Genomic DNA, 25,188 nt, shown 5'->3' on the forward strand with positions numbered 1-25,188 from the left:
ACCTTCTCAACAGCAGGGGATTAATGCTCTTCTGCGGGTGTAGAGACTCCCCTGACCATAAAAATGTACAAAACGTCTCATGAATACCCCTCTCAGAGTGCCAATAGTAACTCAGCAGTGTTTTCAAGTGAGGGGTTTCCTAGTAAAACGTTTTTTTGTCATAACAGGCGCCGAAATGCACTCTACCCCCTGAGTGCTCTTCCATTGATGTGTTGCTTTTTATGAATGGACGGCAGGGGAGGAAGGGGGCGCGAGACTTCCTAGCCTGCGATTGGCTAAGGCGGATGGCGTCACCTCCGCTGTGACGCCATACTCCTCATTCACAAAAAAAAGGAGTCGAAACATTCGTGAAGAGAAAGCCAGAGTGACAGAAAGAAGGGGGTCGCGTTAACAATGAGCTCCACGGGAGACGAGATGCGCGCATAGAGGAGCGGCACTGCGGTGCTAGGGGTGGGCGGGAATCCACGCGGGATCCGGATCCAGCGGGCGAGCCGTGAAGCCACAGCAGAGTCCGCAGAAAAGCAGCAGTATAGCACAACAGCCTCGAGCGACACCAGCCACCCGCAATGGAGGATCTGCGCGAGATGGACTGTCCGGTGCTCAAGCGGCTCCTGAAGGAGGACGGCGCCCGGTGCCTGCTGCTCGACTGCCGCTCCTTTCTGGCCTTCAGCGCGGGGCACATCCGCGGGGCCGTCAACGCCCGCTGCAACACCATCGTGCGCCGCAGGGCCAAGGGCTCCGTGCTGAGCTTGGACCAGGTACTAGCCGGGGACGACGAGGTCCGGGCCCGCCTTCGCTCCGGGATGTACTCGGCCGTAGTGCTGTACGACGAGAGGACCCCCGATGCGGACGCGGTGAAGGACGACAGCACCTCCAGCCTGGTGCTCCACGCGCTATGCGGGGACTCCACGGCCACGCACATCTACTTTCTCAAAGGTGAGGACAGAGAGCAGCTGCTCTTTAATCCTGTGCCTCGTAGATCGACAAAAAGGCTGTCCAATACCATCCACTCAATATATCAATGATGCAATGACATCTTTTGACAAAATATTAAGAATCAAGTGGTGCAACACAATTCACTATTAATACATCATTATTGTTAAAATAATACTCTGAGCCAAATTGAACGGTGCTATATTTTGTACAGCTCTATTTTTACAAACCGACTCTCAGTCATCCTCAATTTTATTAATATTATAATAAAATATTTTTAACATTTGCACTTATAGTAGCCAATATTGTAAAATGTAAGTATGCAATGTTAAATTCGTCGGAACAAATTGCTCTTAATAGCCACATAAATGCAATATGTATTTTTGTAAGGTGGTCTGAAATGACATAAAAGTACACTCATGTCAAAAGTAGTACATCTACACAGTATGCTGTAGTGTTTTTTTTTCTCTCCCAGAAATTATCAGCTAATTACATATTCGTACGTCTCATTTTATGTCATTTAGTTTCTGAATTTGAAATTTCAACCTTTTATGTACACGATCATTCGCATTGAAGCTACTCGGTTTTCTTCTGCTACGGCGTTTCACTATATTCTTTTAAACACACACACACACACGATTCTGAGCTGAAAACATGAGGTAATGCACTTGGTTTATGCTACACAAAGCCAGATGACTTCCAGCACACTCGCATGATCACTTCCGAGACTAGATCCTTCCCGTAAATGACAGGAGGAAAACACTAACATGTAAAATCAACATTTAATTTACAGTAACTGTCCACCCTACACTGCTATGTTTGGACTGTGAGGCATTCTTTGTGTGTGTGACGCAGATGCCTTTAAGCACAAGAGGGTACATTCAAGAATTGTGCGTTTGGCTTATGAAGATGACATCTTCCGATTAATGTGCTGTACTCAGTTTGTCGGAATAAGGAGATGGTTAAAAAAAAAAAAACACACAAAAAACAAAAAGCAAAAAAGACACCGCACGACAACAAAAACTGAAAGATCAATCTAGGGAAGGGATTTACTCATTCACTGTCAGGCCTCCTGTTCAAAATGGATTAGACGTCTATCACTATGACTGTTAACAAATGAGTTAAAATAGCAAATCAACTAAAATTACGCCGGCCTCAATTCTGTTCTTTTTAATATTTAATGTTATTCCTCTCTATGTGATGAGAATGTTTATCTTATCTGAACGTTATCGATCATGTCATGTTTTTCAGGCGGCTATGACAGGTTCTTTTCCGAATACCCAGAGTTTTGTTTGAAGACAAAATCCTTGCCTCCGCTAACAAGCCAGTCCAGCGTCGACTCGTCTTGTTCGTCCTGCGGCACGCCGCACCACGACCAGGTAAGAGCCCAGATATAATACTTTGCACTGGATAACGAGTGTCAGCATTCATGATACTGATTCTTTGGATAATGACACATTTTTTACTGGTATTAAAAAGTCTGCCAGGATTCAATTCAATTCAAGGGCTATTGATCGATTTAATACAATATGTAATACGTACGCATTTAAGTCAGTTAGCTCCATCTCACCTATGATGTTTGGACAATTGTGTTGTGGATACATTCCGCATATTTGAATGAAAACTATTCTTTTTAATAAGACAGCATAGCCAAAAGATTTCAATTCGAGTGTGTCTAATGTGTCAATTCAGATTAATTCATTGTTACACCCAGGGGTGAAAGTGGGCGTGAACGGTCAGGAACGCAGTTCCGGTATAAGATTCAGGGCCGGAATGCTGTTCCGGTATACGGTGCTATGATTCCGAAAATATGACGGCAACCGTCAAAACGCTGTGTAAAAAAAAAATAAAAATACAAAGCTGCCAGACATGCTTTTCATCTGCAAGAAGAAAACAATCTACCAACATCAGATTTACATACACAAGTGTTAACAACAAGCATAATAAAGTGCTTGTGTAGCGTAATCCATTTATTTATTATATTCCACGGACGGCATGGAGGTTTCCCCAGCTGCTGCAGTTATCTGAGTCTGATGATGACAAGTCACGTCAATGTGCGAATGTGCAAAGCAAGACGCCTGGACTCATTTATCTGTTCAATTGGCGGAAATACTGACATGTGATCACCAGAGATTGTCAGCTCAGAAACAGAAAATGGATCAAATCTTTAAGAGAAAGGAAAGAGTTAAGGGGGCTTATATATTATATTTAGTTTTATTTGCTCTGATGGGGAGGTTCAGAACATCTTTGCTGTGAATGTGCACTTTGGACTTAAATTTGTTCATTTATTTTAGGCTACTTATTCATTTCCTTATGATTTAAAAAAGTCAATGTTTGCGAGATCTTTAAAATATTACTCTTCACTCTGCATAATATAAGCCTTTTGCACTTATTTTTCTGAATGTATGTTACTTATATCTTTATTATTACAAAACACAACAAAAAGTAAATGTTTTATACATCCTATGTTCTTAAGCAGTTAAAATTGAGATTTGGCATTTAGTATGTGAGGAAATGAGGGAACATAAAAATTAAGAGATGGAGGTTGGGGTTATAGCTGTTTCTGTTAACTATTATTTTGCAAATCATTGAAAAAACGGACCAAAACAGTTTCCTTTGCATTTCAGTAGTTCAGTGGCATCCCCCCCCCCCCCCCCCCCCCCCCCCCCCCAGAAAAAAAAAAAAAAAAAGTAAAATTTGTGGCTCCGTGGCGACCTTCACGTCGGGCAGTTCCGGCAAGAAATTCTAACAACTTTCACCCCTGGTTACACCCCTATAAATCAGTGGAGTAAACACCTCTCAATCAAGGCAAAAATGTCCAAACTTGTCACGTCAGCAGGTGTAAGGATCAGTTGCGAGGCGTCGCTTGCTTTGGGTTGCTAGTACAGATTTAAAGCACAAGACAACAACTAGTATGAATGGTATTCATATAAAATACAGTTGCTTAAAGTAGTAGTAGACCTCTGAATAATGTTTAAACAAAAAAAAAAAGACATAGCTTATGTGCAAAGACATTTTGTGAGGTCAGTTTTCCCATAGACTTCAATATTAGTTGACGAGACAGCTCCTACAGACATTGTGCCACGGGTTCCCATAGGGGGCCGGGCCAGGCAGAGTGTCGTGGGGGACTTTCACTGCAACAAACTCAAAACACACGCTTTGATCTAACGCCGGATTTAGGTGGAAACAGGTTGAAAGTTTTAGTGCATACAAGCAGGCACGAGTGTCTCAAGAGTGATTTGGTCGAGAATTCAAGGTAATTATTAGGGTTGTTCCGATCATGTTTTTTGCTCCCGATCCGATCCCGATCGTTTTAGTTTGAGTATCTGCCGATCCAGATATTTCCCGACTCGATTGCTTTTTTTCGCTTCCGATTCAATTCCAATCATTCCCGATAATTTTTCCCCATCATATACATTTTGGCAATGCATTAAGAAAAAAATGAATAAAACTCGGACGAATATATACATTCAACATACAGTACATAAGTACTGTATTTGTTTATTATGACAATAAATCCTCAAGATGGCATTTACATTATTAACATTCTTTCTGTGAGAGGGATCTACGGCTAGAAAGACTTGTAATTCTTAAAGGATAAATGCGACTTTGTATATTGTGACTAAATATTGCCATCTAGTGTATTTGTTGAGCTTTCAGTAAATGATACTGTAGCCATTTAACTTCTGCCCAAATGCATGATGGAAAGTGCAACCATGACTGTGCGTCGTGGTACCAATTTATATAACTTCTCTGCGTTGGGAAATAACATAGGGTGTTAAGAAAAAGATCAACTGCTACTTTTCTTCCCCACATTGCTTCCCACGATTATTCTAATCGTTGGGAGAGGGATTGTAAGGCTTTAGCCATTTAAAAAAAAGGCTCCAAATGCTGCCAAAATTCACTCATTACTCATTTTACGCTGCCTTTTAGCTCTATATACTGTATGGGTAAAACGGCGCCATTATAGATTGAACGCGATAATGCGTGAGTGGGTCGTGCAGCGCATGCATTAATTGTGTTAAATATTGTAACGTGATAGATATAAAAAAATAATTAATTCTCGCCATTAACGCGATAAATTTGATAACCCTACCTTAAGCTTACACTAAAGACTCTGGAAGAGTGTAACACATTATGTCTGTAACGTTAAATACAATTAGAAAACGATTTAATTAAAATATATATATATATTTAAAAAAGGCATGTCCGATATTTTTTTTGCCGATTCCGATACTTTGAAAATGACGTGATCGGACCCAATCCCGATCGATCGGGACATCTCTAGTAATTATTATATAAAATAGCACCATACATGCACTTTGAAACGTGAAAAAAAATGAAGTGAATGGAAAAAATGAGCGTAACTAATATATATATGTAAATAAATGATAGCTGCCCGTTTTTTTGCTTTTAACCAAGAATCTAGACAGTTTTACTGTCATATCTAGAGAAATTCCAGGATTTACACATTTATTTACAAGAATTATGAACTTAAAAAGCTCTTTGCTTTGCGATGGCCACCATGTTGGATTTTGTATGCATATACTAGTACAATAGCGTAACTTTACATTCAAATAATAAGGTAATTTTCGACCAACTGCCTGTTCTTTGACAAAAAAAATATTAATTGTAATTGTAGTAGGGCTACAGCTATCGAATATTTTAGTAGTCAATTAATCGATGGACTAGTTAGTTCGAATAATCGAGTAATCGGATAAGGAACATGAAAAAAATAAAAAACCTGAGCTGAGCCTCAAATGGTATACATATATATTTTTTTAAAAATGAGGATCCATGTACAACAAAAGAACAACTGGCTAACTTAAATAGAAAAAGTCCGCTAGCTTAAATGCTATAGATGGCTAAAGTTTTTTTTTTTTTTTTTTACAATGCTCTTAACAAATGTTTCAGACACATATTCCAACAAAAAACGGCTAAATATACCTGTGAACTAAATAAAGAAAGCATTAAAAAACTTTAGCTCAAACAAAAGTTTACGTTGGTCTTAACAGGGAGCAGTTGGGTTCAGCCATGTGAAAAGAGGCAGACCAGAGGGCAGTGTATCCACCCTCATCAATTAAAAAAATTGCAAACACTTTCAAAATAAAACATTAAAACGCCGCTTTAATTAAACGAATACTCTCGAAGCAACAAAATTTAATTCGAATATTTTTTTGTAATTGAATACTCGAGTTAATCGATTAATCGATGCAGCACTAAATTATAGTAGACATTTCCGCATCCATACAAAAAAATCGGCTTTACGTGTTTTATATGATATAATTTTTCAATCTAAAAATGACGAAGGTCAGATAGCCAGCAAGAGGTGCTGAGGTGTAATGACGATATTACCCGATATCATTTTAAAATGCTTTTCTTGTAAAACTCTTGTAATTTGGGATACTCACAGTTGATAGGCTAAAATAGTACTGACATGAATAAAATATTTGCCCCCATGTTGGGAAGCCACTTTCTGGAAGTACTGGCATTTTTAAAAATGTTCTCCATTTTAACACATCAGAAAAATGAAAGTTTCTTTTCCCCCCCAATTCATTACACAACATTCTTTCTGCTGGGATGGACATAATAAATATGTTGTGCTGTCTTTCCCCTTAAGCATAAGATGTGAAGTCATTCAAGTCCAGTAGGGAAAAAATACCCATATTCATTGACGCCGAATCATCTGTTTGTTGAACGAGTTAAAACAAACAAACAACAATACAAAACAAAACTGGAAAAGAATGTGTTCACGCTAATGGTAACTTTTTGGTCAAAATCAGCCATCTTTTGGTGAAAAGTGTCCATTTTTTTAATAGTTATGTTGAGATAGGAATGTTGTCAATATAGGCAAATATGTGAACCTTGTATTAAAATGACTAGAATGGAAGTCTTTGGCCAAAAATAATTTTACTGTCAATGACGTTTTATTCGTGGGTTGGTGTTTGATTTGGTCAAAGCATTCCCACAGCTAAATAATAATTTTGGTTATTTCTGAGGCTGGAATGGATTATTGAAATTTACTTTTACCGTACAGTGGTACCTCTACATACGGAGTGAATTCGTTTCAGGACTTTGTTTGTCAGTCGAAATGGTCGTATGTCGAGCAGGATTTTCCCATAGGAATACATTATAATTCTATTAATTCATTCCACAGCCCGAAAACCTACACTTAAATCCCTAACCCCTTCTGACCCCCATTTTTTCTGCTGGGCAAAAAAAAAAAAAAAATCGCTGATTTTTACTCTACTAAAATACCACAACAAAGTGCAATTTTTTGTTCAGGGATATTTCATTGGTTATTTTTTTTATGTTAATGTTACATTGTTTTTGATGAGAAATGAGCACTTACATTTGCCTTTTTGACATTTCGTTATGTCTCAGCCATTTTCAAGGAGTTAAACTTAGCAAAGAGGGCATACTAAAGCTCATGATTTGATTTTGATGGGTAAAGTTTCGTCCAATCATCTCCAATAAGTGGCAATAGCAACTAAATTCAGTGTATTTATTGATTTAGAGACCCGAACGCGTCATGTTCTTCAGCAGCATGCTCAGATCTGAAGGGGTTGATAAATACTAGTACTATTACAAATGGCAAATACACATTGCAAAACAAACAAATTATAAATAAAAATTGGAATAATATGATAATAATATTACCGTATTGGCCTGAATATAAGACTGTGTTTTTTGCATTGAAATAACACTGAAAAAGAGGGGGTCGTCTTATATTCGCGAACTAGACATTATACCCATTCACAACGCTAGATGGCGCCAGATATCATTGAAGCGATGTTCTGTCATGACAGATCTCAGCTACTCCTTTTAGTTTAACCAGTTAGCATTATTTTATTGCAATGTTTTTCCTTATTCAGATTTGTTTCAAGACTACAGTTACAGTTAGACTTCACTTTGATGGTTAATGCAGTTATTGCGATTTTGTTGTTTTATCACAATAGATTGGTTTATTTACATTTCAAAAACCAGAAGCTTTTCATTTACGAATGTGATTGCACTTGAGTTTACATATTTAAATGTTCAGATATTAAGATTTAAATAAGGCAAAATAACATGCTTTTTCTCTCAAATATATTGTTATAATCAGTTGTTTCGGATGTACTGTAATTATTTTCTGTATAAAAATTAATTTGGTGTTCAAAAAGTCTTTTTTCAAACTTGAGTCTTGAAAAAGAGGGGTTCGTCTTTTAATCAGGGCCGTCTTATATTCAGGCCAATACGGTAATTCCTGTAATAATGTAACGAATGGGGTTCTAATGTGGCGGACGTTTTTTGATTGCTGTACCTGAACGCACCGCGTGGCTGTGACAGTGAGATAGAGAGTGCGGTAGTTTTAATGTTTTGTTGCTGGCGTCCACAGCGGACAGTAGGCATGTTGTGCTGCACAAGTTGATAGAATAAATGATTAGAAACCTGACGAAGCTGATGATTTTTTTGGAAATGTTACCACGAACGAAGGTCGGAGGAGGACTGTCGAGATCGTAGACATTCTACAGCTGTATTGTCGAGCCACTTCAAAGATGCGCACACCACAATTTTTCTATCATTTCCGTCTTCATTTCAATGGCAAGCATCACATTTTTCCTTTTTCACCACCTGCACTAACCTTGGAACCCATGTTTTCTCTCACAAGAAAATCCGCCGTCCGTCCGTCTGTCGTAAATCGTCGTATTTCGGGCATGTCGTCGGATGTAGAAACAAATGGCGAATCAAATTTTACGTCGGATGTCGAAAAGATCGCGTGTCGAAGCGATCGTATGTCGAGGTACAACTGTATTTCAATGGAGAATATGTTACAGAATAAAATTAAACTCGGTAAAGTACAAATTTCCAACATTTATGTATTTCACTGCAATTCTAGGTATCTTCTGGGTCACTGCCCCCACTTGTCCTGTTTACAAAAAAGACAGGATGTGGCCTAATTTCTGGTTGTGCCGCAAAATAATGGATTTTTCCGGTGCTGTATGACATTAAAAAATAGTCTTTGCTAACAAGATTAATAGCACCGACCAGTACTTAGACAAACACTTCATTTAAGTGGCAGTTGAATTCAAACACAGCGGCGGCTGTTGTCTATTTGCCTTGCTCAAGGGCATCTCAACCGCCGTTTGCTTTCCCACATCCATTCCGAGGTAATTCGCCCACACGGCATGGGGACAAGAGCCTCGGAGCTGTAGAAAGGCGCCGCCGAACGCAAGTATTTGTCTTATGACAGCACGACCACACTTTGCTACTTATTCTCCAAGCTGCCGTCACTTCCTGTGACCCCGGTGGCCTTGTTTTGTTTGTCTGTGTCAATTTCATGCAACTCTCGCTGTCACATGCGGCTCTACTTCATTTCCCCTGGAACTACAGCGTATTGAGAGGAAACAATTGGGTCTCTGTGCCGTTTAAGAAAAGAGATAGTCATGGTCGCACTGTCAGGTGGACACTGGAAGACATCTCGTAGCTTCCGGTGGTGGCGTACTAAGCCGGCACAGGATGAGCTAATTTCTTGTCCCCCCACCGCACCGCCTGCCACCCCTCCAACATCCTCCTCTTCACATTACATCTTTTAGCAGTATTGATCACTTCCTGACTCTGACAGCGGTGACATAAACCAACAAAAGCCTCGTCAATAGGAACCGCTGATCCGGTGATAAAGGGCAGGGTGACTCTTATGCTGTCAAATAGTGTTTTTAAAGGGAAACACGGATAAAAAGACATGTAGTTTTTAAAAGATGTTAGTACGAGTAATAATGATTGGATATTAAAACCCCTCTTAATGTTTTCGTTTTAATGAATTTTGTAAAATCTTAAATAAAAAAAATAACTAGTAGCTCGCCATTGTTGTTGACGTTGCAGGGCAGCCACGCTGCCATACTTCACAGTCACTTTAAAAAAACTCCCTTCTTGCCAAATGTATCACATTTGATACACTTAGAATTTCATGATTTTGAGACTATCTCAGAATTTTGAAATATCTTTCCTCCAAAAAAAAAAAAAAAATATGGATGCATGTCAACCCATGCATCTGCAGGTTCCATGAGAAAAAAAAAACAGGATTTAGCAAGGGTTATAGATTAGGGCTGTCAAACGATTAAAATTTTTAATCGAGTTAATCACACCTTAAAAATTAATCGAAATTAATCGCAATTCAAACCATCTATAAACTATGCCATATTTTTCTGTAAATTAATGTTGGAATGGAAAGACACTAAACAGATACTGTATATAGATTCAACATACTGTACATAAGTACTGTATTTGTTTATTATAACTAGGGTTGTTCCGATCATGTTTTTTTGCTCCCGATCCGATCCCGATCGTTTTAGTTTGAGTATCTGCCGATCCAGATATTTCCCGACTCGATTGCTTTTTTTCGCTTCCGATTCAATTCCATTCATTCCCGATAATTTTTCCCGACCATATACATTTTGGCAATGCATTAAGAAAAAAATGAATAAAACTCGGACGAATATATACATTCAACATACAGTACATAAGTACTGTATTTGTTTATTATGACAATAAATCCTCAAGATGGCATTTACATTATTAACATTCTTTCTTTGAGAGGGATCCACGGATAGAAAGACTTGTAATTCTTAAAGGATAAATGTGACTTTGTATATTGTGACTAAATATTGCCATCTAGTGTATTTGTTGAGCTTTCAGTAAATGATACTGTAGCCATTTAACTTCTGCCCAAATGCACGATGGGAAGTGCAACCATGATTGTGCGTCGTGGTACCAATTGATATATCTTCTCTGCGTTGGGAAATAACATAGGGCGTAAAGAAAAAGATCAACTACTACCTTTCTTCCCCACATTGCTTCCCACGATTATTCTAATCATTGGGAGAGGGATTGTAAGGCTTTGGCCATTTAAAAAAAGGCTCCAAAGGCTGCCAAAATTCTCTCTACTCATTTTACGTTACCTTTTAGCTCTATATACTGTATGGGTAAAATGGTGCCATTATAGATTGAACGCAACAATGTGTGAGTGGGTCGTGCAGCACATGCGATAATTGCGTTAAATATTGTAACGTGATAAATGTAAAAATATTAATTCTCGCCGTTAACGCAATAAATTTGATAACCCTACCTTAAGCTTAAACTAAAGACTCTGGAAGAGTGTAACACATTATGTCTGTAACGTTAAATACAGATAGATAACGATTAAATGATAAAAAATATAAATATTAAAAAAAGGCATGTCCGATATTTTTTTGACGATTCCGATACTTTGAAAATGACGTGATCGGACCCGATCGGGATGCCGATCGATCGGGACATCTCTAATCATAACAATAAATCAACAAGATGGCATTAATATTAACTTTCTGTTAAAGCCAATAGAAAGACTTGTAGTTCTTAAAAGATAAATGTTAGTACAAGTTATAGAAATTTTATATTAAAGCCCCTCTTAATGATTTCGTTTTAATAAAATTTGTAAAATTTTCAATCAAAAAATAAACTAGTAGTTCGCCATTGTTGATGTCAATAATTACAAAATCAGTCGCACCCAAGTGCCAGCAGAGGGTGACAAAACATAAAAAAACACGTAACAAGTGGTCATGTCACTGTGCTGACATTTTAATCTGTTTGAGCTGGGCATGTACGCTAATTGCGTCAAATATTTTAACGTGATTAATTAAAAAAATTAATTACCGTCCGTTAACGCGATAATTTTGACAGCCCTATTATAGATATTAGAGCGCTTATTACACACTTTTTTTTCTTTTTTACAAATTTGAAAAAAAAAAAGGTTTCATTAAGACCTTATTTTTCAAATTTTGTGATTCTCTGACAATTGCTTCATATTGCAGGCATTAAGGGTTTAAATACACCACAAGGTGTCAATGATGAGTTTTACATTAATAAGATATCAAGCCAATGAGTGCGTTTTGTCCCTCAACTGACGCCGTGGCTCCTTTTTTTTTTTTTTTTTAGAGTGGGTCTATTGTGATTCATGTTCATTTGAGTGTTGTCTTCACAAGACTCCTGAAAATGGCTCACAGCATCATAGTTTGTGTATTGTGACTAAAAATTGCCATCCAGTGCATGCTAAAATGTTTAAATATAGTTTGACCAAAGTCAAGTAAGTTTTATGTGTATTTTGTACATCTATTTTGATTGTGAATGCCAGTTCTCTTTGCATTGTTGTGTTAACTGTGTGAGAATAGGGCCTAAGTAATACAGATTGAAGCACTTTTCTTCTTGGTGACATTTTTTTGAGAGAGATGAGTTTTAGTTTTGTAGTATTTTCACTATATGATACTTATGTGTGTTGTGAAAGAGTTGCCGAAGCTTATGCCAATAAATGGCGCGGTCCGAGCTACGCATCTGAATGCCTGTGTCCACTCTTTCTCTCTCCCACTGTAGATTAAAGAAACTACAGCGTCAGTCAAGGGAAAAAAACGCACTAATTGGATTGATCCCTAATTAATGTAAAGCTCGCCATTGACACCTTGTGAAGTATTCAAATCACTACCTTACATAATTAAAGAGTGACACTTTTTTTTTTTTTTCCAAGAGTGAAAGGTGGAATTCTGGCATCGTGGCCCTGTGACGTCAACTACAACAGTGACCTACTAGTTAAAATAATTTTTCAAATAATATAAAAACGAAAACATCAAGAGGGGTATCAATATCAAATTATAATAACTTGTGCTAACGTTTGTCTTTTAAGAACTACAAGTCTTTTTATCCGTGGATCCCTTTAAAACTGTCAACACTATTTTTATTATTATTTCGATAGCCATCACACAACAGAATACACTTTAGTATACATACTTATACAAAGACTAAGGACGCTTAAACCCAAAATGATCCCGTTTCATTAGCGTTAACCAGTGTTGTTAATAATACTTTAAAAAATATGTTTATAGTAACTGATTGAATTGAACTCTTTTTCATTCCAAAAATAATAGGTCACCTTTTTATATTTTTTAAAATTTCACCTATTTAAGAATGTAATGGTATACAAACTTTCAAACGCTGTAAGAAAAACGCCTTTTTCCTTTTGTACTGAAACGTGACTTGTGTGTACATCACACCCCTAATATATATTATTTTTGAATAAGCAGGTGAGGCTTGAATCTCTTCCCTCTTCTATCTTTGCTTTAGTTGTTTTGATTTAAAAAAAAAAAAAACAATAAATCTCACGGTTTATGGATACATCATTCAAGAAAAGTTTAGGGCAAGTGACTATTTTTGGTAATAATAAAAAATATATATATACAGTGCCTTGCAAAAGTATTCGGCCCCCTTGAACCTTGCAACCTTTCGCCACATTTCAGGCTTCAAACATAAAGATATAAAATTTTAATTTTTTGTCTAGAATCAACAACAAGTGGGACACAATCGTGAAGTGGAACAAAATTTATTGGATAATTTAAACTTTTTTAACAAATAAAAAACTGAAAAGTGGGGCGTGCAATATTATTCGGCCCCCTTGCCTTAATACTTTGTAGCGCCACCTTTTGCTCCAATTACAGCTGCAAGTCGCTTGGGGTATGTTTCTATCAGTTTTGCACATCGAGAGACTGACATTCTTGCCCATTCTTCCTTGCAAAACAGCTCGAGCTCAGTGAGGTTGGATGGAGAGTGTTTGTGAACAGCAGTCTTCAGCTCTTTCCACAGATTCTCGACTGGATTCAGGTCTGGACTTTGACTTGGCCATTCTAACACCTGGATACGTTTATTTTTTAACCATTCCATTGTAGATTTGGCTTTATGATTTGGATCATTGTCCTGTTGGAAGAAAAATCTCCGTCCCAGTCTCAGGTCTTGTGCAGATACCAACAGGTTTTCTTCCAGAATGTTCCTGTATTTGGCTGCATCCATCTTCCCGTCAGTTTTAACCATCTTCCCTGTCCCTGCTGAAGAAAAGCAGGCCCAAACCATGATGCTGCCACCACCATGTTTGACAGTGGGGATGGTGTGTTCAGGGTGATGAGCTGTGTTGCTTTTACGCCAAACATATCGTTTTGCATTGTGGCCAAAAAGTTCAATTTTGGTATCATCTAACCAGAGCACCTTTTTCCACATTTTTGGTGTGTCTCCCAGGTGGCTTGTGGCAAACTTTAAACGAGACTTTTTATGGATATCTTTGAGAAATGGCTTTCTTCTTGCCACTCTTCCATAAAGGCCAGATTTGTGCAGTGTACGACTGATTGTTGTCCTATGGACAGACTCTCCCACCTCAGCTGTAGATCTCTGCAGTTCATCCAGAGTGATCATGGGCCTCTTGGCTGCATCTCTGATCAGTTTTCTCCTTGTTTGAGAAGAAAGTTTGGAAGGACGGCCGGGTCTTGGTAGATTTGCAGTGGTCTGATGCTCCTTCCATTTCAATATGATGGCTTGCACAGTGCTCCTTGAGATGTTTAAAGCTTGGGAAATCTTTTTGTATCCAAATCCGGCTTTAAACTTCTCCACAACAGTATCTCGGACCTGCCTGGTGTGTTCCTTGGTTTTCATAATGCTCTCTGCACTTTAAACAGAACCCTGAGACTATCACAGAGCAGGTGCATTTATACGGAGACTTGATTACACACATTTGGATTCTATTTATCATCATCGGTCATTTAGGACAACATTGGATCATTCAGAGATCCTCACTGAACTTCTGGAGTGAGTTTGCTGCACTGAAAGTAAAGGGGCCGAATAATATTGCGCGCCCCACTTTTCGGTTTTTTATTTGTTAAAAAAGTTTAAATTATCCAATAAATGTTGTTCCACTTCACGATTGTGTCCCACTTGTTGTTGATTCTTGACAAAAAAATTAAATTTCATATCTTTATGTTTGAAGCCTGAAATGTGGCGAAAGGTTGCAAGATTCAACGGGGCCGAATACTTTTGCAAGGCACTGTAACTACAAGGACAACGCCCACTTGGTGATGATAATGCATACTGGACAGGAAAACAGTCTATTATTTTCAATTAATTGTACCCCCCTGAACGCCACGAACTGTATGTAAAAAGCATTTAGCACGCTAAGCTAAATGCTAATGCTAGCGAAAACGATAACGCTATGCTAACCCTCCGAGCCACCTAGCATCGCGTTTGCAACGGCGTCACCACAACCTCCTTCCCCTCCTCCTCCCTCCTGCTCTGCTCTCTCTGTGTCTCCCAGACATTTCTCGCGTCATTCAACCAACGTAGTAACGCATAGTACACACCTTTACATCCTCAGCAATGGTAACGGCGTTGCAATGATGGGAAAAGTAATTAGATTACTCACTACTGACAAAAATAACGGCGTTAGTAAGACTGTTATACGCCGTGATTAACGACACTGGTGTAAGTATTATTAGTTATTAATTACAAACTGTTCATCAGTCACATTTAGTGAGAAACAGAACAATTAAATGCTCTATCATTTGATGAACTTTAACTGTTGCCATTTATTCAAGAAATATGCCATCATGGTTCTATTTAGCGTGTCCCCTTTGAGTTCAAATCGAATTTCACACTGCAGAGTCCATTTGTGAGTCAATTAAGCCAAGATCATTACATTTTAGGGATTTTCCAGGAATCGCCAAGGCGAAACAGTTTATTCGCATAATAGATTTGGCCTACGAGATTTTATGCCGGATGCCCTTCTTTACGCAACTCACAAGCGGAAATCCACCATGGCAGTTTCAGAGGTCTAAAATAATCATGATTTGTATACTTTGAACAAGTGTCTTTCACGTGAAGGTCATTTATACTGGTTGTTGTCTTTCGTTTTAACAATGGTGGGAAAAATGTTACTTTTTGAAAATGTTTATGGTAAAAGTCGGTTTCAATAATTTCTGATTTCGATATTGGTTTTGGATGGTGAGCACATCACTACTTTTGAGTGTTGTCTGGTCAGTTTGTCAGATTTATGTAATATAAAATTATCCTATAAGGCTTGCAAACATTGTGTATTTGACACAAGAACCGTTTGTATAGCACATTCTACTTCTAAATATATCTGATATTAATAAAAAAGTGTATTTTATCTGTTTTTAAAAAGTTACACCCATTCATTAATATTATAAAGTTGCCAAACAGAAAAATATCAGTTTTTATTTAAAAAAAAAACAAAAAAACAAAAACTAATCAATTGTTGTTAAAACTTCTCTGGATTATTTTTCTATAGTCATCAAAGTAATACAAATGAAGCCATGCTACATTTGGCTCTGTGTGTATAGTCAAGCTATGAAGATTAGTTTAGATTAATTTTTAATCAACTATATTGATATGAATTATTATTATTATTAAGAGCCACCTCAGCTGATTTTAACAATCTGAAAATTATTGTAACAAAACAATACTTTTATCAGTTTTTTTCAGTATAAAAGAATATGGTTTTAAATTTTGCCTCTTTAATAACTATTACTACCTCGACGTGCCGATTACCGTTACCAAGGTACAGTATACCGTGGTATGAAAAAGTCATGGTTTCAAAACCGCAAAAATGTTCTGTCATACTGTCCCTACCATTTTTTATGTCCCCAAAATGCAGGGAGAAATCCCTTGCTTGCAGCTGCAAGGCTCAACCCTCCCCCAGCGGTTGTTGCTCAGTCACAGTGAGTCTACAGCTGTGCTACACAATGGCTGGAGGAGGTGAAACTTTTTCCCGCATCGAAAAACAAAATTGCTGGTATAGGAATATTTCCGCTTCAGAAAAATTACAAACAGCCGCGGCTTAGAGGAGGAAGGCCAACCGACATGTAAAACATGTTTGCGAAGGGTGCCGAGGAGGCAAACCTCCAATATGATTTCGCATTTATACAAAATTAAAAGTTTGTAAACGCCGTCATGAACCTTTACCACCAGCTACGAGAGTTAACTCCAGTGTGTTTAGCGTGTCTAGAGGTGGTAAAACGTGCTTTTTTCTCTCCGGCAACGGTCTGTGTTGAGAAAGTGAGTGGGTGCAAAATGTAGAAAGGATACGAGTCATACACACGTGCTTTTTATGGAAAATAATTAAATTATTTTTGTTCTGATGGTATTAATGTTAAGCTGTGGCTTTAGGCTCACCTAAAGGGCTGCATTCATTTTAATTTTATATACTAGTAGAATATTTGTTATTTTTTTGTTATTTTTAAAGTTTATTTTAACTTAACATTATACTTATGTTCCAATTTGCTAATATGTTTTGATAAATAAAAATCCTGTTCAATGGAAAAAAATGTTTTTTTTAAACCCAGATATCTCAGATTGACATATCTTAGAGCTATAATTGTATAAAAGTATGGAATGTCCATTTTGAGTCAGGCCGATGTTACTAAACATGATACCTGCACAAAAAACGCACTATGAGCTGTACAATATATTGTTTTAATAGGAAACCCATTCATAAATGACTATATATTTTTCAAAATGCTGCAGTATGTTGTTATAGTCATTTTAATGAAATAAGTGGATAAAAACATATTAAAAAATAATGAATCAAGTTTTGACCATTTTTATCTTTGTTTGAACAGTTAACATACACATCCACATGACATCATTACAAGCGAGTCTGCCGATGTGAATTGGAAGCTTATAGTGCGTGGTTAAATTCATAAGTATTGTCTCCAACTTGAAGGAACACGCTGTCTTAAGGGGAAAAATACACATCGGCGATAAGACAAAGAATTCTGTGTCTTACATTGACGATCTTACTGCAGATGACTTGAGTACAAGAGTGACTCCGCTTATGCATTGGAGTAATCACATTAGTGCCAGCTTGCCAGGACTTGTTCAAGACATGTCAAGGGTCACTGAGTGTGCGTGAGTGACTGTGAGAGGAAATGCCAGCAGACTTATCAATGACACATTTTAGGAAAAGCGTTCGGCTCATTTCTCAATTAATGTCTCAATCCTGTATATTCCAGGGCGGCCCCGTGGAGATCCTCCCATTCCTCTACCTGGGTAGCGCCGTGCACGCCTCCAAAAAGGAAGTTTTGGATGCAATCGGCATCTCGGCACTGCTCAACGTGTCATCCGATTGTCCCAACCACTTCGAGGGCGCCTACCAGTACAAATGTATCCCAGTGGAGGACAACCACAAAGAAGACATCAGCTGCTGGTTTCTGGAGGCCATCGAGTTCATCGGTCAGTATTTTTTATGCATTTATTTTCAATATGTCATATTGTAGCTCAAAATGAACAATGAAAAGATCTGGAGTAAAATACAGTGATCCCTCGCTACTTCGCGTTTCAAACTTTGCACCCTCAGTCCATCGCAGATTTTTTTTCCAATTAAAAAATAAATACAGATGAGCTGTGCTGAACCCTTCACATGGTCTCACTCTCCTTCCTGCAGCTCTTTGTTGGTCAGGCAGTGCACTGGAGTTGCTTGTTATAGTTAACGGGAGGATTGACAGACGTTAAGGTGTGATCTTGCTACAGATGCTTGTAAGCCAAAACTTCAAGGCGCCGCATGCGTCAATCATCATTTAACCTGTTAAACATTTGCTGTGGCAACTCATTGTGTTTAAGAGCGCGGCTTGAGCGGATTTGAGTGGACTCCCTCAATGAAGCATTTAATAAAGACAAGCATTTTTCTACTTTATTTTTGTTAAAAATAATTCAGTGGGACAGTAACATGTTAATTATTACATTTTAAGGGCTTAAAAAACATTTATTAACCCTTTCAGACGTAAGCATGCTGTTGAAGGACATGATGCGTTCACATCTCTAAACCAATAAATACTGAGTTTAGTTGCTATATTGCCTTTTCTGGAAGATGATTGGATGAAACTTTACCCATTGAAATCAAATCATGAGGTTTGGCACGCCATCTTCGCTATTTTTGGCTCCTTGAAAATGGCTGACCAAACGCAACTTCAAAACAAATAACGTAAAGTGCTCAATCTCATTAAAAACACATTAACATAAAAAATAACCAATAAAAGCATGAAATATCCACGACCAAAAATTTTTTGTTTGGGGTTTGAGTAAAAAATCAGCGCAGATTTTTTTTTTTTGCCCAGCAGAAAAAAATGTGGGTCTGAAGAAGTTAAAATACATATATACATTAGGGCTGTCAAACGATTAAAACTTTTAATCGAGTTAATTACAGCGTAAACATTAATTAATCGTAATTAATCGCAATTCAAACCATCTATAAAATATGCCATATTTTTCTGTAAATTATTGTCGGAATGGAAAGATAAGACACAAGATGGATATATACATTCAACGTACGGTACATAAGGACTGTATTTGATTATTATAACAATAAATCAACAAGATGGCATTAACATTATTAACATTCTGTTAAAGCGATCCATGGATAGAAAGACTTGTAGTTCTTTAAAGATAAATGTTAGTACAAGTTATAGAAATTTTATATTAAAACCCCTCCTAATGTTTTCGTTTTAATAACATTTGTAAAATTTTCAATCAAAAAATAAACTAGTAGCCCGCCATTGTTGATGTCAATAATTACTTACACAATGCTCATGGGTGCTGAAGCCTATAAAATCAGCCGCACCCAAGCACCAGCAGAGGGCGGCAAAACTCCATTAAAAAAAATCAACAAATGGGCATTTCATTGTACTGTCATTTAAATCTGTCTGAGCGGGGCATGTGCGTTAATTGCGTCAAATATTTTAACGTGATTAATTACCGCCCGTTAACGCGATAATTTTTACAGCCCTAATATACATTAAATACTTTTTTTTTTTAATTATACTTTGGGGAAAAAAGTGAAAAAACATGTCTTACTACTTCGCGGTTTTTCACTTATCATGGCAGGTTTTGGTCCTCATTAACAGCGAAAAACGAGGGATCACTGTTAATAAATAAAGATCTCCCATTGATCATTGGCTTAAAATTAAAGATCCCTACAAATTACCGTTGCTGTTGATTCTTAAAAAAATGAGCCTTTTCTGATTTTTGCCTACATATCAAAATACGTTATTAGCTCAGATTACAGATCAATGGTAAACTATTTACCATCGTATTTTAAATTTAAAAAATTTGGCAGGTTCGCATCAACAAGGTTGCAAATCCTTACAAATGATAGCTTTTTCTTGGAAGTACAAGCTAGCTGTATGCATAACAGTGTTTCCTGAGGCAGAATGAGACATTCATTAAAGGCTAACTATTATACACAAATACCAAAAAACACAAGAAAGGACATAAATTTGCTGTGGAAAAGTGATGACGTCGAGTCCAGCAGATCATGTGATTCACTGCTTCTGTTTTTTACCGTGATAAAAAGATCATTGAAACAGGGGTGCGTGCATGTTGTGGGAGACACGTTTCAGGAATAATAATTCAATATTATAGTCATTAAAGTTCCCAAAATTACAAGAGACAATAGTGAAACATTTTAACTATTTCATTCTAGATTCAGTTTGATCATTGGGAGAAGGAAGAGGGAAGAGAAGATTGTATTTTAGGGGATACAACAGACTTATTTGGTATTTAAAAAAATATTCATGCATTCTACTCTTGAGTTGTCTTCCCAGTCTGAAGAGACCCTTTATTGGATGGAAAGTACGTAGATACAAATTGTATTTATTGATATGTGATGATTTTAGATCAGACATTTATTTGTGGCTATTTGTCAAAGTCACATTCAAAACAAAATCAAAGAGTTTTTGAAAAAAATACAACGGCCATGATTTCTCTGAGCATTGCACACACATTTGAACGCGGCGATATGCTGTGCCGTGCGTGTAGGCTGGTATGTGTCATAGTTAGCTGCTGTGGGAGCAGATCGTGACTCATCCACACTGTTACCGGATGAAAAATTCACTCTTACCTGATATTACTGCGAGAGTTGAAAGGGAAAAATCGAATGTCCTCTCATTGTTTTGATAATAATTAAAAATAGACATGAATATAACAAAATATGAGTACAATAATATGCCCCAATGTCCAATTGGCAGTAAAATAATAGATACAAAAAAATTTGAGATTTAATTACAGAGGGGGTGCATAAGAAAAATCTATTTTGTTTCTCCATATGGACGTTACTAAAAATTCAAAGCTTTTAATTATCGGAAAAGCACATTGGCTTTTAATTTTGTGCAGGCGGTCTCACGTGCTGCAGGGTATTTAACATGACAGTCCAAGCATTGATACTGTCAGGGGAAATTGAATTTTCTGTAAACACTTTAATCAGGCTATTATCCAAATGGGGTTATTAGTGGAAACCAAGTAAGAGATAACATGTGCACGGAATAGAGGATTGATGAGAGGAAGTGTGAACAACTCACAGTGTACTCGCTTTTTGCATTTGTTGGGCTTTTCTTTTATAAACGTGTGCCTTTATAAACAAAATCCCTAATTACCGGTAATATTTTTTTTCCAAAATATTCGATGTATGTGCGTATAATGTAGTCCCCGGGTTGCGACGTACTCGACTTACGTGATTTTGATTAATATGACTTGTTCTGTCCTCACTAAACGTGAAATTGTTCAGCTTGACAAACAGCAAAGCAGTTGTGCTTTTTGGAGCTTTTTACTTCATTTTGGACAATTTGTAAAGCTGTAACACACATATGAACACGTCTGTTCAAAACGACACACATTTTAACAATAAAACACAGATCACAAAACTGTTGTTCAAACATTCATCTAATCTGATCAACATATAAATTTAGTAGATTAAGTTAGCTTAATTTGCCACACAAACGTCCGCTAGCTTAAATGCTATGAATGCTAACGTATTTACAATTCTCATAGCAAGTCGCTCACACATAACTCCACAAACTGTAGCTCTAAACTTAATTACAAATGCATACACAAAGATATATTAGCTTAAGCAATTTACAGCCTTATTTGGGCCAAACCAGAGCACACCTTTCATCCATGTGAAACATCTGAGTGCTCCTGTATGGAAGCATTACTGAATGACAGTCCAGCCAGACCCAAAGCTGCCACCAGAGGGCAGTGTATCCTCAACCATTAAACTAAATACAATACTTTTAGACTTTTTGGATACTTAGTTTGAATTTCTAATGGATTAATTTCAATTTACGCAGAAATTCTGGTTACGTCGTCAGCATGGGAACGAAACTTGTCCGTAACCCAAGGACTACTTGTTTTTCGTTTAGTATCCTTGCATGTTTCTAAAAGTTAACTGGAAAAATTCTATGGGAATTTTAGCATTTAGCTCAGCACGTTTGGTCTATTTGTATCCTATGTGTATGTCCACATCAAATAGTTTTTATTTTGAATTAACTCCCCACAACTTTGAGTTATTCTGTGATGAAAACTTGTTTGCTTTAGTGTGAACCTACTGCATTATTCTTTGGAGCAACAGTATTATTACAACAGTGCAATTTGAAAAGCACTGGCTCTAAGGTTGACCCCTGAGGAACTCCGCCAAAAATGAGAAGCGACTGATTTTGAGGCTCAACCTACACTCAAGACCTATAGTATTGCCCCATTTATCTCACGTGATACATTGCTGACCTACACTAAGACCATGTAAACATTTTTTAGTTTTTTTAAAATATAGTTTTACACATCCAACACACTTTTTGAGCCATTCCACCACAGCCACAAACTTAAGATATCGACAAAAACTGCAAAAATATCCTAAACCTGATAAAAAAAATTTTAACACTTTTTGTCCTTCGAATTGGAGGGAATTGAAGACCACAAAACTAGGGTATTTTTAACTGCGTACTCAATGCTTATGACTGGCTTTCTTAGAAAAGTACACTCAAAACGCATTGAGCTTGTATCGATGGTTTTACCTATATGAGTTCAGTGCTAACTTCCTTTGTGTTTGTGTTGTTTGTTTAGACTCCGTCCGGGATTCGAGCGGTCGCGTCCTGGTCCACTGCCAGGCTGGCATCTCCCGCTCAGCCACCATCTGCCTGGCCTACTTGATGAAGAGAAAGCGCGTGCGACTGGACGAAGCCTTCGAATTCGTGCGGCGGCGGCGCTCAATCATCTCGCCCAACTTCAGCTTCATGGGCCAGCTGCTACAGTTCGAGTCACAACTACTCGCCACCTCATGCGCCGCCGAGGCCGCCGCAACAGCCAGCCCGCTGCTGGCTCCCAAGACGTCGTCGGGGGTGTCCTCGGCCGCTGCCACGCCCACTTCACCGTTTATCTTTAACTTCCCGGTGTCAGTGGTCAACCCCGCTTACCTGCACCACAGCCCACTCACAACATCGCCGGGCTGCTGATGCTCCAAATGCTTCCGGGCTCACAAACCAGCTTCTTCCAATAAGTGACCAAAAAAATACAACTCGACTAGCAACCAGGTTTGTGTGTAGGACTAGAAGTGACACACAAACCGAGGACACACCCTGACAATACACTTATGACTAACAAAAGAAAATGCCCTTTGAAAAACTTCTGGGAAATTTCCACGGAAGGTCTAGAAAATATTCAATTTCCTTGGGAGTTACGGATGTTCAAGGTCATTCAGTGAAAAACTGTGCCGCTGCGGATGAGTGGTTAGCACATCTGGCTCACAGTTCTCAGGGTTGGGGATTTGAATCTGTGTTCTAGCCTTTTTGCATTGTTTGCATTTTTGCCCTATACTTCAGCTTCCCACATTCGGAATACGAGGTTAATTGAAGACTCATCATGAGTACTTCTTCACAAAATTGGTGTTTTTAATAACTCCTTGGCTGCCATTGACTAAGATGGCTAGCAATGAATTATCACTGCCATCACGCCCAAAAAAATGACAGAAACAAACATAGAAGAGGGAAAACTGACAAACAGGAGTATAAATAGAAATGAAAAAGGAAATGACTGCTTTTTGTTAAAGGGGCAACTTAATGGGCTCTATGATTGACCCCTGAGGAATACCACGAACAAATTCTGACTTTAAGGGTCATATAATCACAATAAAAAAAAAAAAAAAATTTTTTTTTAAAAAAACATTTTTTTTTTTCTTATTCTATTTATGCCCTGCCAATGATTGGTTACCAATGCTCGATTATACCCTGCCTCTCACCCAAAGTCAACTGGGACAGGCACCGGACAGGAAAATGTTGACTAAAATGACGGCTCACACATCGTATTCCAATAAAATCCTGTCAATTCCCATAGCAAGTTCCCAAATTAAAAAAAAAAAAAAAAATCCTTGCAAATGTTGCAGCTCTAGTTGCCATGGAGACAACAGCTCTTTAAGCTGAGGAGATGGACGCAGGAAGGAAGCAGGAATTTTAAACACCTGCTCCTTCCTCCTTTGGCGTTCCTCCTGCTGCCTCACAAAAGATGTGGATGTGTGGGGATGGGAGGACTGTGGTGGGGGGCAATAGAAAGCAGGCCCTCCTCAGTGACAGGTGCTCTGTTGCCAGGCTGACCGGAGTTTCCTGTCCATCCTCTTCCTCACACACAAACAGGCCTTCCTCTCTCATCCCCTTTCATGTTCCTCCTCTTAATCGCTTCTTCGCCACTGCCTCTTCCTCTCGGATGTTCCGTGACCAAGTGGCACGAGGCCAAGAAAGACTCTTGCTTTTAACATGGAACACAGCGACACATTGGCGACAATAGACGTCCAATCATTTTGAAATTGGAGAATGGATGTCTACTGTTGAAAAACTAATTTAAATTCACAGCAGACGGTTAAAAAGAGCCACGATTCGATATCTATCATCCTCAATGGCACTGAACAGTTAAGTGATGCTGCCACGAAAATTCATGGGAAACCCCAAAAGAGCACAATAATCGTGAATAGACAGTTTTTTTTTTTTTCTTTTAAATTAGGAAGGCCTGTTATTTGGAAATCATTCCTTGCAATACTGAACGTGCAACCCCTTCAAAACGGCAACAATAGAAGTAATGGTTCAGTTCAGTCATGGCACAATGGTGTCTTCTTAGACTCAACTATACACTTTAAACCTGCTTCATACTCCTACTACACACACACAAAGGGTGGCAAAATACATTTTTCTTGTTTTTCAAAGACTGTCAACTTTCTGTAGCACTTTGAAGTGATGCAATACTGTATTTGTAATTGGTGGTTGATCTGCTCAACATGGTTGCTGTAGACGGACTTTTTTTGTGTCTTAATATGGAAGGAGAGATGGAGAGCGAGTCAATCAGTCGAGAAAAAAAAACTGCAATACTTTTGTCTGTGTGAGTTCATCTCCTTCGACACGCTGTCTGCTCAATGCAGTTGACCCATAATATGGCAATAGCAAACCTTCACTGATACATGTGTATATATATTACATTTTAAAAATCAACTTCCCCTCAATTTTATTGTGTAGATTGAATGAAATGTGCATTTATTTATTACGGAAGAACCACTGTTGAATAAAAATTGTTCTTAAATAAATGGAGTCTTTCATTTAGTATCAAGGC

The 25,188-nt window shown here is 38.0% G+C and overlaps 1 protein-coding gene across 1 annotated transcript; it reads left to right on the plus strand.

The window, feature by feature from the left end:
• The first annotated feature begins 324 nt into the window (after positions 1–324).
• On the plus strand, positions 325–25,162 carry dusp4 (dual specificity phosphatase 4). The gene is made up of 4 exons (XM_057819536.1): positions 325–936; positions 2,185–2,312; positions 17,787–18,006; positions 22,663–25,162. Exons 1-4 carry the CDS (start codon positions 567–569, stop codon positions 23,049–23,051), a joined length of 1,107 nt encoding a protein of 368 aa, XP_057675519.1. The 5' UTR covers positions 325–566; the 3' UTR covers positions 23,052–25,162.
• Positions 25,163–25,188: the final 26 nt, after the last annotated feature.

The sequence above is a fragment of the Corythoichthys intestinalis genome, chromosome 17, assembly GCF_030265065.1.
Source record: "Corythoichthys intestinalis isolate RoL2023-P3 chromosome 17, ASM3026506v1, whole genome shotgun sequence".
In the NCBI taxonomy this organism is placed as follows: Eukaryota; Metazoa; Chordata; class Actinopteri; order Syngnathiformes; family Syngnathidae; genus Corythoichthys; species Corythoichthys intestinalis.

Excerpts from the sequence above, each read along its gene's own strand:
- dusp4 (XM_057819536.1), top strand. The coding sequence starts at position 567 with ATGGAGGATCTGCGCGAGATGGACTGTCCGGTGCTCAAGCGGCTCCTG. Across the intron at positions 2,313-17,786 it reads GCACGCCGCACCACGACCAG|GGCGGCCCCGTGGAGATCCT; the intron begins GTAAGAGCCCAG and ends TGTATATTCCAG. Across the intron at positions 18,007-22,662 it reads GGAGGCCATCGAGTTCATCG|ACTCCGTCCGGGATTCGAGC; the intron begins GTCAGTATTTTT and ends TTGTTTGTTTAG.